Below are 15382 nucleotides of genomic sequence, written 5' to 3' on the forward strand. Positions count from 1 at the left end.
ATTATCATTCAGTTCATCATCTGTGTGCTTAGTGAGTGCTTTTTTAACTTTCTCGATAGCGTAAAAGTTGACTTAGATTTGTATGGAGTTGGAATGTTTGCCTACGTTTGCCGCTAGGGGCGCTGTTCCAACTGCATACAAATTTGGAGTTTACTTTTTCGCTATCGAGAACGTTAAAAAACTAAGCACAATGGTCTTCGTTCCCGTTGAAGAGTTCGACGTGCTAACCAGCCATAATCACAGAGAAGATCTAGCGAGAAATTCAGTGGGAGTTTCTCGCCGGATATTCTCTGTGGGTCGCGATTCCGTGCCGGTGGTAGATTCTGCGAAGCACTGCTCTTGCTAGGGCTAAATTATAGTTAGCAAGTTCTCCCGAATTGAGCCCCGTGAGCACACCTACCAAACCGTGAGTTGTTTGAATAACGCCTTACATATAACATAATACCAGACTAGGTAAAAAAAAATTCGACTAGTTTCAATGCTAGGTGTTTTGATTTTTTCATGACCACGTAAAATAAATCCACTTTATTACACGGCATCTTATGCGACATTTTTTTTTTAAGTAACTTCGGAAAGGCTGCTATTTGCCCTACGCTAACGACCATAGACATTCACAGAAAATTACCTATGTACTTGTTGTTAAATAAAAATTTATCCTTTTTACAAACAAAAAAATAATAATTAAAAGTTGTTTTTGTTGACATAATAATATGTATTATATTAATAAATTTGTTTAAATAAATAAGACAGCGATAATTTTCAAATAAAAATTATAACAAATAATAAATTAATATTTTATTTACAATAAACAACTTTTGCTGCGTTACAAAAAAGCCTATGGCTATATAACAATAGTTTAAAATATAACATTTTGTTTTGTCCAGTATTCGATAAGTATATAAGGCAATTGGAATTTTGATTAAAAGTTGTTACAGAGTAGTAAAAGTCTTATCTTTAACCACATTTTAAGTTTACGATTGACAGTTGACAGTGTTTGATGTCAAATCATTTGAAGTTCGTTTTAATTCGTTAAATGTCACAACGCTTCCGATGTACAACGTAGACAAATACGATAAACAAATTTCTAGAAATACGCATCCGTTAAAAACCATTACAAAACCTTCTAGACAAAACCACACCCATTTTTGTAACAAAAATAAAATCTAAAATGTTTCCAGTGCAAACAACGTCCATAAGAAGCCTTTGTATTAAACTCTCAAACATCCCAAAAAACTATATAATACTATCTTCGAATGAGGTCACAAAATTCCCACAACATTTTTGTATAAACAATTTTTATTTACAGATAACGACAGTCAATGAGGTAAAACGAACAAGGCACTCCGTTCTGCGATCCATTTGCCTTCGCACCACAGATTAAACACGCGATTTAATAATAACAACATATAACCCGTACAATTTAAAAGAACGGTTCATCAAGAATTATGTTCTTCGGTTTTGTTCGTATCGCCTTCAGCAACGGTGCTAGTTCTCGGGTCGTATTCGTCGGCCCTACTGCACGCTTCCAACACGTATTTATTGAATAGCTCCGGTTTGTCTAAGTAAACGTGATGACCTGCGCCATTTATCACCTGCAAATACACAATAGATTTAAGAAAAGGCAGGCTATGGTAAAAAGACGCCTAGCAAATGTTAACTCTGGCATTTTTATTTGAGGGTAGGTTGCCGCTGTCTATAAAAGGCAGTACAGAAAAGGTTCGCGGCCATTTTGCGAAGCGGTCGCGTATGGAAACTTTGTCGATCTGATTCCGTGTGATTTGTAAGTCCGTTTTATTTGACTGTTCGATTGGTTCCTTGAATTTTATTTTAATTGTGATAAAGTCGTACTTAGAGCATACGATCTGAGTGTAAATAAATCTTATTGTTAAAGATTGTGTTACTTAAGGTCCTCTTTGAGGTGGGTAGCTATAAAGAAAAAGAAGAAACCGGATACTGGATTAAAAAATTATATTGCGATCGACAATAATATGGAAACAGTATAACTTAAGTCATGAAACAAAAATATTTTTAGAGGTTTCATTATCGAAACACGGGAACGCGTGGCTTGCCATTGTGCCGTCCAAATAACGCGTGACAACTTCTTTGGCTCGCGACTAAATACCGACTGCGAATGGATCGCCGCGAGCCTGGCCCGCGGGGTACGCGTACAGCGAATGTATACGCGTAGCAACACGTCCGGATTATAAAGTCCGTACGTGGCTTTATAAGGTTATCACAAAATCTCACACCCTAAGACATGATTCCGATACAACACGGTATAAACATTGCTCAATACTACGCGGTGTACTGTATTTCGTATAACGCGGTCACGATACACCACGGATGCGAATATAATCGCGTTATAGGGGATAGACGCGTGTACCTGTACGTAGGTTCTGGAGTGCGGCCTGTGCTCGCTGAGCACGTGGCCGGTGCTGTTGTCCACCCAGGACCGGGAGCCGTACAGCACGGTGATGGGCAGGGCCGGGCTCAGCTTGTCGATTCGCTTCACCATCGGATTCTTCGCCCAACCGAAGCCGGTCATGAGCGAGTGGAAAGCGCTTTCGCCGCTAAAAGTAGATCAATAAAAAAAAAAAAAAATTAATTGTCTGTGATTGACTTTATGGTGCAGTAGTTAGCGCCGAGGTTTGATTCCCGCTTTAGGCAAACATTCGTGCGATGAACAGGTTTGTTTAGTCTTTGTCTGGATGTTTATTATTTATATATGTATTTTTTTTATTGCTTAGATGGAACGAGCTCAAAGCCCACCTGATGTTAAATGGTTACCGGAGCCCATAGACATCTACAACGTAAATTCCGCAACCCACTTCAAGACACGAGTTCTTAAGTCTCAGTTTTCCCAATATAAATATATTTTTTTTATTGCTTAGATGGGTGTACGAGCTCACAGCCCATAGTCATTTACAACGTAAACGCGCCACCTACCTTGAGATATAAGTTTGTAGATGCAGTTGTTGTAGTTCTGCTTCTAACTGAATTAGGTAGGCGCTGACACGAAGGATGTTTTACACAGTGAGTATAAATAATGTACTGCTTTGAATAGTTTATTGAAGATAAGTATGTACACAAACAAACTATGACAGGAGTGGTACGACAAAGAAATAACATATAGGAGCAGTAAAGCACTGACACGAACGATGGGTAGCACAGCGAATATCGATATGTACTGCCCGCAGTTTTCAAGATTGCCGAAGTGTTGAACAACAATAATAGATGATTGCCTGAAATCATAGGCGACCGCGATTTTGTCAAATTGTAAGGCGGTTGCCCAAGTAGTGGCGGATAGGTGAGTCGACACAAGTTCTAAGCTCTCAGTATAGTTACAACGGCTGCCCCGCCCTTCGAGCCGAAACGCATTACTCGTACTCATCATCATCATAGCACTCACCTCGGCGTCTGCGAGTTGCACTGGTAGATGTACTCCGGGATGACGTTGTCCGCGTCGTTCACGTATCCGTTGTACTTCCTCGAGATGTCCGGTCGGGTTCTGCTGACGAGCCAGCGGCCGGCGGGCCCGGCGGCGCGCACCGCCCACAGCGGGTTGAGCGGCTGCAGCGCGGTCCCGATGGCGCGCACCCACAGCGGGAGCTGCTGCTTCTCGGCGCCGGCAGGACGCTCAGGGAAGCCCCACGGATCCGCCAGGATTAAATGTCGCACCCTGCAAATTCGTTTTTTTTTTAATAATAGCCTTTTTTATTCCTAAGCTTAGGGTTACAAGAGGTCCCTAAGTTCAGTGTGCCTTTTAACATAGGCCTCCTCTGATTCCTTCCAATGGGTCCTGTCCCTTGCTACTCTCAGCCAGAATGGTCCCGCTGTCATTTTTTTTATATTTTTTTTATTATGTAGATGGGTGGACGAGCTCACAGCCAACCTGGTGTTAAGTGGTTACTGGAGCCCATGGACATCTACAACGTAAATGCGCCACCCACCTTGGGATATAAGTTCTAAGATCTCAGTATAGTTACAACAGCTGCCCTACCCTTCAAACAAGATTGGTGTGCCGATGAGTAGGTTACATAAGATACGAAATTCATTCGGGTGTTTGTCTGTGCGCCTGCACAACAAAATCCCACAAGGTGTTCAGAACCTACATATACATAGGTTTAAGAAAACTATTAAAGAACATCTGTGCAATAAAGCTTACTATAAAGTCAATGATTATCTAGAAGATTGCAAAGTGGGAATGAGTTGCTCGCTCCGGGCATTTCAATATTGCAATAATTGTTACGTTATAATACTCATTGTATAATGAAAAAAAAAAACAAACTAATATTTAAAAAAGAAAAAAGACACGCCCGCTTAGTTTCTTGCCAGATCTTCTCAGGACGGAGGCTAGTTTTTGTGAATTGGCGGTAGTTCTTTTTGACGTTCAACAAGTATGTACTTTCATTTATGTTTAATAAAAAATTTTTCATTTGATATTTCAAGGTGGGTGGCGCATTTACGTTGTTCAAGGTGGGTGACGCATTTACGTTGTAGATGTCTATGGGCTCCAGTAACCACTTAACATCAGGTGGGCTGTGAGCTCGTCCAACCATCTAAGAAATAAAAAAAAGAGTAAAAAAAATGATACTCTACCTTTCAGGGTATTTCATGGCGTAAGACGTCGCGATATAACCACCAAGACTGTGACCCAGTAGTATGAACTGCGGAAGGTTGACCTCGCGGCGCCACTCCTCCACAGACTCGACCCACTGAGCTTCCGCCTTCAGGGCTTCCGTGGCGAACTTGGGCCTCGAACTGCGGCCGAAGCCTTCGAACACATTTAGGGCGACGTTTCTTGAATATGCCAACATTAAGCCACTATCGTGTACAGTGGCGGACTTAATGCCTAAGACTTTCTCTACCAGTCAACCAAGTTTGGTCTAGAGAGTCCTGTGGTAGGTGTATTACTTTTTGAGAAAATAATAATAACACGCACGCACGTACGCAGGCACGCACGCCCGCCCGCACGCACGCACGCACGCACGCACGCACGCACGCACGCACGCACGCACGCACGCACGCACGCACGCACGCACGCACGCACGCACGCACGCACGCACACACACACACACACACACACACACACACACACACACACACACACACACACACACAAACCCACACACAGATATAACATACAACGCTATACATATTATAATAGTAATATGAAATTAAAACATATAGGTATGTATCTATATACACATTTATAATCAAAATATACACTTTTATCAGACACGAAAAAAAAAAAACAACTTTATGGGAAAGTTGCGATTATGTCAAAACTCAAGATACCAACTACTGAACCGTGCATCCGATTGACTTGAAACTTGGTATCCGTGTAGAAAATACATGTACTTAATGGATAGAGTAATGTTTATATGAGTGACTCCCTACACCAGTTGCGGGGGCATTAATGATGAGAATCTTTGTGGGTAGGTGAGAAATAATAATGTTAATTTTAAATGCCCAGCGAAGCGGACGGGTACGGCTAGTTACCTAATAAGTCTATGGCGTAGACCGGCCTGGTCTCGGCGAGGGCGTCGAAGTTCGGACACCAGAGCGCCAGGCCTGCTCCCATGCCGTGCAGCATCACCAGCGGAGTCCTCGAGGACTCGTCGTTCAACGATACCGTCCATATTTTGTCGCTCTGACCGACAACTGAGCCGATATCCACGTAGAACCTTTTGTACGCAGTTTTCAAACCTGCAACGGATTACTTTGATGTGGAAACCATCGATCCAAAGCCGAGTCTGTAATGCTAAAACCTTTAAAAATATATACTCTTCTTATCGGCACACATCTAATTTTATCTACGAAATAGTTTAAGAAAAATGCAGTCACATAATAATATTACATTAGTTATGATTTTTAGATTTTTTTTGAGTAATATTTTTGATCATTCAACTAAAGATAGTATTTTCTTTCTACCCTTTTTCAAATGGTGCCCTGTAAAAGGAAATACATAAAAAGATTTAAGGCTGTAGACCGTGACAAACAAAAGAAAAACGAGATATATTTTTGTAATTTTCAAAATAGAGGTTCGCGATCGAAAGTAATTGCCCCAAAAGTCATTGCGCGAGTATTTTTCGCGTCGTCAATAACGCAAATACGTTATCGTTCAAGGTTGTTCCGGATCGTTTTAATAAGGTCACTGATAAGCTATTGATAATCTGTTCTGCGGATAATTCGTTGAAACAATCGGCACACGAGTAAACCGCTCACACGACGGACTAAAAGTTAGAGGCGATATTATTCTCACCGCCAAGTCAGTTAGGTATAGTTTCATTTTTTTTTCCTTCCTAAGCTGAGCCTTGAGAGGCTATTTCAGCGTAACCTCAACTAGTAGGTGAGCTCACAGGGTTTAAGCCTGGCGACGTTGCTACCACGAACCCTAGCAAGACCGGGCTTCGCAGAATCTACCACCGGATCAGAAACGCGACCCACTGAGAAGATCCGGCGAGAAACTCAGTGGGCTGTGTCTGTGGGTTAATTTACTCGTCGAGCCCTTCGTCGCAAGCGACGGGTTCGACGAGAAAGATGACCGGTGCTTAAGGTACCTAAAAGCACTGTTAGTGGATCGGGAGGATCCGAAATGACGTGTTTTGGGCGACGTCGACATAGTTTCGTAAAACTAAACCAAATAGTAATTCCTTGAAGTCTGGCTTTGAAATGGATACGAAAGACCCGACCGAAACCTCCTGTATATTAGCTTACAACCACATACAGACCAAAGAGAACGCTTTGGACCAAATTGCAAGTAAAATAAAGTGAACTCTTAATTCCACGTAAAAAAATCACGTCCATTGCCTAAATATTTATCTAAATACTTGCATTGCATAAATAATCTAATATAAACTTGTTAACATGTTAATAATATCGTTATCAATGGAACGACATCCTGGTAACACAATAATTTCAAAATATTATAATGATGAATATGTGAATCACTTATATCGATATGAGGTTGGTCTAGTTAAAGTACCTTAAAGTTCAAAACAACTAGAACTGTGATTCTATTAGTGCAAGATACGAATGAGCAACTGACATTGGTGGTAAGCGCTGATCGAAGACCGAAGACAACCCAACCGTATAGAGACGTGAACCAAATGTATCAAGTCCACTAAAATAACGACTATGCTATTTATATGCGCTATGCTTTATGTACCCTAGACGTTTCGACTTATTTTTCAATGTGACATTCTTCATTTCATTTCACTTTAATCCATATTATCATTTTTCATAAAAATAAGAATATAAATTAAAATAAGACATGACTTAAAGGTCTTAGTTACCAGGTCATAAAATCCTTTACAAAAAAAAATTCAATGTCACAATATCCCCCCCACGCCTTTTCTCATAGCGAATACCCCACTATACTGGATCGGTGCACCATATCGTCGTTTTCCATTCAGGCCTATCATAAGTCATCTCTCACAACCTTCTCCCGCATATCCTCTCACACAATCCACCCCATAACCTTTCTACGATGCTCCTATTTAGAATAGTATTTTGCGCACTGTCGTGCAAAAAAAAAGCGTTTTTCGTTAAACTTTACTGCCCTATACCAACATTATTAGCATTTATTAAATTCGCACGCCAATATACGCTTATAGATAATTTTCTATAATCTTTAGCATTAATAATAATGTAAACTAGAAGTACTTATATCTCATTCGAACAATTAAGAATTATCTATCCGTCTATGACGTTTATAACAATCGAAATACGCAATCTAATCTTTAGAATACATTCATATAGATAACCTAGTATTTACGTGTACTTGTTCTTTTTTTTATTGCCTAGATAGGTGGACGAGCTCACAACCCACCTGGTGTTAATTTGTTACTGGAGCCCATAGACAACTACAACATAAATGCGCCACCCATCTTGAGATACAAGTTCTAAGGTCTCAGTATAGTTACAACGGCTGCCTCACCCTTCAAACCGAAACGAATTACTGCTTCACGGCAGAAATAGGCAGGGTGGTGGTACCTACTCGTGCGGACTCACAAGAGGTCCTACCACCAGAGATTACGCAAATTATAATTTTGCGGGTTTGATTTTTATTACACGATGTTATTCCTTCACCGTGGAAATCAATCGTGAACATTTAAGTTAAGTGCGTATTTCATTAGAAAACCGTACCCGGTACCCGTCTGCGAGATTCGAACACCGTTGCACCGCTAGATACGAATGCACCGGATGTCTTAGCCTTTAAGGCATGTTCTATAGTAATAGCCAATCAAAAAGTTTCTAATGTTAAAATTATACGATCTTTTTTTGCTATATATTTTAGTGACCTCGAAGGATCATACTAGATTCAACGAATGAGTAGATGAGCTCACGGGGCTCTAATCTGGCGAATTTGCTGACACTAGCCCTAGCGAGAGCAGTACTTCGCAGAATCTACCTTAGGATTGGAAACGCGACCCACTGAGAAGATCTGGCGAGAAACTCAGTGGGCTGTGTCTGAGGGCTATACCTCCATTATGAAGTCGTCGTGGCCTAAAGGATAAGACGTCCGGTGCATTCGTATCGAGCGATGCACTGGTGTTCGAATCTCGCTGGCGGGTACCAATTTTTCTAATGAAATACGTACTCAACAAATGTTCACGATTGACTTCCACGGTGAAGTAATAACATCGTACAATAAAAATCAAACCCGCAAAATTATAATTTGCGTAGTTACTGGTGGTAGGACCTCTTGTGAGTCCGCACGGGTAGGTACCACCGCCCCGCCTATTTCTGCCGTGAAGCAGTAATGCGTTTCGGTTTGAAGGGTGGGGCAGCCGTTGTGACTATACTGAGACCTTAGAACTGTATCTCGGGTTGTGTGGCACATTTACGTTGTAGATGTCTAAGGGCTCCAGTAACCACTTAACACCAGGTGGGCTGTGAGCTCGTCCACACATCTAAGCAATAAAAAAATAAAAAATACCACAAGAGGTGTATGTACCCCTGGCGTAGCACTAGCATTACGTTTCTCAAAGTACAAAAAGCTCATTCTTTCTAACGCACTTCAGTCGAGATTATTTAAGGCCAGATCCACCTTGCAACTTTATCTAGCTCATTTCGTCTTCTCGCATTAAAACTGTATAATCTCAAAACTTACTAATTTTACAGGAGAGTGTTTTAATGGTTTAACATGTGATATTTTTAATATTAATCATCTTTGCAACATTTACTTTTTTATTTGATATCAGTTACATTATTATCTGTCTTTTAAAGTAAGATAAAATTATGTATTAACTTTGTTATAGTAGTCAAAATATAGGTAAACAAAACAAAAAAAAACTAAACTACGCTCTTTTGACAGTATTTATAAGAAAAATACTGGTAATACCAAATAATTCCACAAATTACTCAATTTCGAATATTTTAGAAAATTGTACACTTTTAATGCGAAAAGACGATTGATTTATCTAAGGTACTTCAGTCGATACCTTTTAAGGTCCGATTTTCACACCCTTGCAACTTCACCTGGGTCATTAACTACTATCACATGCATTACTTACATGATAATATTTTCTTCTCGACATGACGTAGCATCGCATCTGATTGGCGCGTCCAGCTGAACCAACCACCGGTCCAACTGAAAAAAAATATGTACATTTTTTTAACCTACCCGCGCTCGATCCAATCTTAACGTTGGTACTACTGAAGCTGTAATCTATATGTTAATACGTGAAGGAAAAACTTTGTAGCCTTTTTAATGAAAATTGCGAGGACGGAGGAGTATGAAATTGTTGTTTATCTTTTACATTATTTGTCTAAAAAGTGTAGTTTTGGCGAAATCTGTGTTTTTTTTCCTACCTAAGTTGAGAGCCTTGAGAGGCTATTTCTAGGAGTGGGTGATATAAATCGTATATAGATTCAATATCTATATATCGCAGCAATATCGTTGAATCCGATATCGCCCCGCACGAAATCTATATATCGATATCAGCCGATACACGATATTGCTCGATGTGATGCGCATCGGCATATCGTACCGATTCGTGAATCGAAATCTATATTTCGATATCAGCCGATACACGATATTGCTCGATGTGATGCGCATCGGCATATCGTACCGATTCGTGAATATCAGCAATATTCGTTTGGTTCGTATCGAATCGGCCAGAGTGAGTGAGCGCACGATAGGGATATCATGTGATGAATGAAACAGAAACAGGCATTATCCATACAATTATAAACCTTATATTTAAGTCCATATGTCTGTAGATTATTATTAGCGTTAGCGCAGGATACAATTAAGGAAAGAAGTTTCAACTTTCGACCCTAACTTGAATGCAGTATAGCCTATTTGCATCGTTGAATTTAATTCACGCGCTTTGACCTTGAACTAGAATTTTTGGACAAGTGTTTATAAATACTTAAAAGTTTTTTGTGTTTGATTTTTAAAGTGCACATTTTTCTATTTTTAGTTGAATCCAAATAATTGAGTTTATTTCTTGTGTTTGTATTAAACTTTTGAAATCTACACTCTTTTGGTATATTTTGTAATTTGAAATTAAGACACAAAATACTAAAAACTGAAAATAATGTAGCCAGTCCTAAGCCTGGTAAAAGCATGAAGGAAAGTTTTTTTTATATTTTTATTTTCATGTTCTTTTTATTACTTTAAGATCATATTATAAATTGATATCAGAAAACCAACCGTATAACGTTGACTTAAATCTATATCTACTACGATATTATATCAGCGTATCGTTTCAAATCTCAAATATCATGAATCGAGAAAATCTACTAGCATCCATCAATATATAGATTCAGAAAATATATAGATTCAATATCCGATATTGATCCTCGATATATAGATACGATTCGATACGCGGCAAAACCGATATTACCCACTCCTAGCTATTTCAGCGTAACCTTAACTAGCAGGTGAGCTCATGGGGCTCAAACCTGACGACGTTGCTAACACGAACCCTAGCAAAAGCCGTACTTCGCAGAATCTACCACCGGATCGGAAACGTGACCCACTGAGAAGATCCAGTGAGAAACTCAGTGGGCTGTGTCTGAAGGAAATCTGTGTTTTTAGAAGTATAATATAGTCTTTGACAATAGAACCATAATAATGTTCAAACTTATAATTTCAATTAATTATAGTCGAATTTCGACTACTGGGCGACCACTAGTATTAATAATAATGAAATTCAAAATATAAAGAAAATATTTATCTCCAGAGCGGAAACAAGGCGGCCATTTTTTTTCGAATAAAATATGTCAATAAGATACCGTAGCATTGGACATTTTCCAGTTTATTTTTATGTCCAATAAAAGCTGTTTATTGACGGGGTATAATATTATATTCCGTAAATATGCCGCCAATACAGAAACCGTGAATATAAACAGGCGCGTTTACAAAGGACATTCGTTTGGATAGCTACATATTGTAATCCTTTTTATCAATGTGTACGTACCGATTTACGTACGTACGGATTAGATCCGCGGATATAAAAATCTTTAGCCGCGAATAGTGAAAACGCAAATGGAGGAATCCAGGTACATTTATATTTTTGTTCAACTTATATATTTTTTGTAATGGCTAGCGAGAAGAAATTTATACTTTACAAGCACGCTTTAATAATAAACCGAACTAAAATTAATTTTTTAATGCCGCGATCATCCTGTTCTGCATAGTTGAATTACAATTAATTGCATTGAAATGTTTAGTAGTATACTGAATTATAATATTTTCATAAATAGCTTCATTTACTTCTCCATATGACTCTGGAATGTGATCTGCATATTTTATTGCCCTTGTAAGCAGACGAGCGTACAGCCCACCTGATTGTGAGTGGTTACCGTCATCCACGAACTCTAGCAATGCCAGGGGCCAAGCCGCTGCCTGCCTAGTGGCAGTGAGCGCGTGTCTCATCATAGACTGGTGCAACCGTAGTGTCATTTCTGGTTGTTACACCACCGTGGGATAAACGTTATCATGGTGTTCGCTAGGGTGACCAATTTATCTGCACTTTTACGATACTCTAAAACATGTTTCTTAACTCGATTACTATGCTACTGCATAGTTCTCAGAACAATAAATCGTGCCCTGATTCCAATCTGTTGCATTCATGAATCATGATTCGCCCGGTCAAAGGTTATTAAGATCGTATGAATAATGTTATAAAAAAAAATAGAACAGTTTTCGCGTTTCATAATGAAACCGTAAAAATAGTTTTAAATTTATTTATTTTTTGGCTTTTTTATAAATAATATAAGAGATTCCGGTTGGAAAAACAGGAGAAACAAATAATAATTAAAGTAAATGACATAAACACAAAGTGAAAAACAGTTTTGTGTGCTTAGTGCGAGTTTTTTAACGTTCTCGATAGCGTAAAAGTTAACTCAAATTTGTATGGAGTTGGAACAGCGCCCCTAGCGGCAAACGTAGTAAGCACACTGTACTAATTTCTTTGTAAGATTAAAATGTATTTGGACCATTTAACTAGGTGATTACAATGAGACCCAGTTAACAGTATTGTTTAAACATTTTAACTGAATAGTACAATTTTTAAATTAGGTTTTAATATATATTTTTAAACTAGCTGACCCGGCAGACTTCGTAGTGCCTCAATCGATGAAAAAAAGACTTTTGTGTAAAATAAACTTAAAACAAACAAAAGGAATCCGTCCGACGGGGGACACATCAGAGGAAAAACAAAATTGTTATTTTTATTTAATTCCGAGCATTTTCAAATTTATTTAACCTTCTCTGAACTTCCACAAATAATTCAAGACCAAAATTAGCCAAATCAGTCCAACCGTTCTCGAGTTTTAGCGAGACTAACGAACAGCAATTCATTTTTATAGATATAGATAGATAGATAGATAGATAGATAGAAGATAGAAGATAGATAGATAGATAGAAGATATATATTGTTTGAAATAGATGGCACATTTGTACGATTGTACGATAAATACACATGGGAGTATATGAGACAATTCTTTGTTTGTTAATGGATAAAACATAAAGACTTTTTTTTTCATTTATATTTGAAGAGCCAGGTATGCTTTTATCAGAGAATTTATCATAATATGTGTAAAATAATTCATCACTAACAACCGGTAGAAGTTATTCTCATTAACACTCAGTTATGTATTTTGGGTTTTATAATAAAACTGCTAGTCACATGAATTAATAAAATTTAAATTTCAATACCAAAACACCACACTTTAAATAGCACTTGTTAAGGCAATTTAATTGAGGCAAGCTCAATTAATCTCTTAATAGTCATGCAAAGAATTCAAATATCTGTACAGATTCATCTTTAAACCAGGTCCATATCGACGCTTGAAAGGCAAACGTGACTAAGCGACAATAACTGCTTTATACATAAATGATAGGCAATAACCATATTCGATTAAAAAAAATATATATTCTAGGTCTATTCATTTCAATCTTACAGCTAGAATCGTTAAAATATAATTTTTTTCAGGTATTTCAACTTTAAATTAGTCTACTGTAAAGTTCACGCATTGTCGCTTAGTCACGTTTGCCTTTCAAGCGTTGATATAATTATTGTACTATCATTGTAAAATTTACAATATACATTTGCCGAATTTCATTATATTACAACAATTACAAGCAAATGAACATTTATGAAAGATAAGATCCCAATTCTGATAAATTCCGAATCCCTTGTCTCTTGTGCCACAAATTTAATTGCTAGATTTTTTTATTAACATTTGGATGTGAGTCACTTCGGCACATCGAAAATGACCTAAAAATGGGTTTATTGGGTTTTAAGAAACATTCACACAACATCAAAATTCAAAACCATGCAACTATTTAATATTGACTTGCTTGTCGGTAACCATTGATTGGATTTCTTAAACTTATCTGAAAATATTAAAATATAAATAAAATATAATTTAAAAACATACACAAAAAGCAAAGGGTTTTTGTTATAAGCATCCTTCAGTTGTTGTTTTGATATTAAATATGTAAATTCAAATTTTTTTGATATTAAATATGTAAATTCCAATTTTTTCTATTTTATTTATTGTATATGCAAGTGTTGGCTATACAGTTCAACACTAAATTTCTTCTTCTTCTTTTTCTCCACCTTATCCCATTAGATAGGGTCATCATAGCAATTTTTTCTACTCCATTCTCTTCTAACAGCCGTCATCTCAACACTAACTCCTCTCACTCTCATATCGTCATTCACACACTCCATCCATATTTTCTTCTATGACCTCTTCCCTTCTACCTTGCACTACCATTTCCATACATCTCCTAGTCACATGCATACATTTAAGAACACTAAATTTATGGAAAGAATTTTTTTAATTGTGTCAAAGTTCTTTTATGTTAAAAGTACTATTAATCAGTAGATTAAACTTAATTTTCTCTGCGCAGAAGCATGTTTTTGGTGTTGCAGTATGAAGTTGTGCATGTGTGGGTGCAGAAACATGTGCCATGCCCTGCCTATTCTTATTCCACTTGGGAACTACCTTAAGATTATTTGCTTATGAAATTTTAGAATCTACTCCTTCAATGTTGTTTAGTATCTATTATTGATATTAATAATTACGTAATGTGACATATTACGGTTCCAAAAAAAATATATACAAACATGCCTTATTAATGAGCTTACGCCTTAATTGGGGAACTTTTGAATCTCTATCTATCTATTTGAAATTTAATAATATTAATTGTAATCGAACCGTCAACAAGGAACGAACAGTATTAGCAGTATCGGGCAAGGGCATCTTTATTTTTATATCAATTAAAAATGATATTTAGCGTATAATTGATAAAACAAAGCAGTTCTCATTAATACCATACTGAATTGTGTTAATGAAAATTTAGTAAATGTAATTATTTACCATATTATTGTGTTTATTTTTCTTTTATTATTATTAACCATATTATAATGTGAAAGCAATTTGGTTAGATTAATTAAAGAAAAAGGGGTTAGCTCCTTTGGATGAAAAAAAAAATCGATTACCTCAATAAGATGTTAATGACATGACAAATGAATGGCAACAGAATACGAGTCCAAATGTAAGATCCTGGCATTACACCCCGAATCTGTATACGTTATCCTAAAAATGAAACAAATATGACAAAAAATCTAAACTATGAATAACGATTTGGAAGCAATCGTTGCGCAATATATATTTAAAAAAAAAACAATGATTTAATACCTGGATTCTGTAGTCTCTAGATTCAATTCACTACCCATTTGTACGTTCATCAATTTACATTAACCACTTGTGTGATGTGCATTAAATTAAATTAATTTTTTTTTTACTCAAACAGTTTTCTATATTAGTAATCAAATGTTAAAAACAATGTTCCAAATTTATGCGCAACGATTTGATTCGGTTCTGTTTTGACATTTGAGACAAATAACTA

General features: G+C 37.3%; 1 protein-coding gene across 2 annotated transcripts; it reads right to left on the reverse strand.

Moving 5' to 3' along the window:
• Positions 1-780: 780 nt before the first annotated feature.
• Positions 781-15382, reverse strand: LOC101744614 (1-acylglycerol-3-phosphate O-acyltransferase ABHD5). Of its 2 annotated transcripts, none has more exons than XM_004927172.5 (7): positions 15172-15382; positions 9522-9598; positions 5503-5709; positions 4600-4774; positions 3410-3679; positions 2384-2570; positions 781-1592 (listed from the first exon to the last, which is right to left on the reverse strand). In XM_004927172.5, exons 1-7 carry the CDS (start codon positions 15219-15221, stop codon positions 1437-1439), a joined length of 1122 nt encoding a protein of 373 aa, XP_004927229.1. In that variant the 5' UTR covers positions 15222-15382; the 3' UTR covers positions 781-1436. The 2 variants fall into 2 exon arrangements, with proteins under 2 accessions (XP_004927229.1, XP_062529891.1); XM_062673907.1 differs by lacking the exon at positions 15172-15382 and adding an exon at positions 14973-15075.

This window comes from Bombyx mori, chromosome 19 (genome assembly GCF_030269925.1).
Source record: "Bombyx mori chromosome 19, ASM3026992v2".
Lineage (NCBI taxonomy): Eukaryota > Metazoa > Arthropoda > Insecta > Lepidoptera > Bombycidae > Bombyx > Bombyx mori.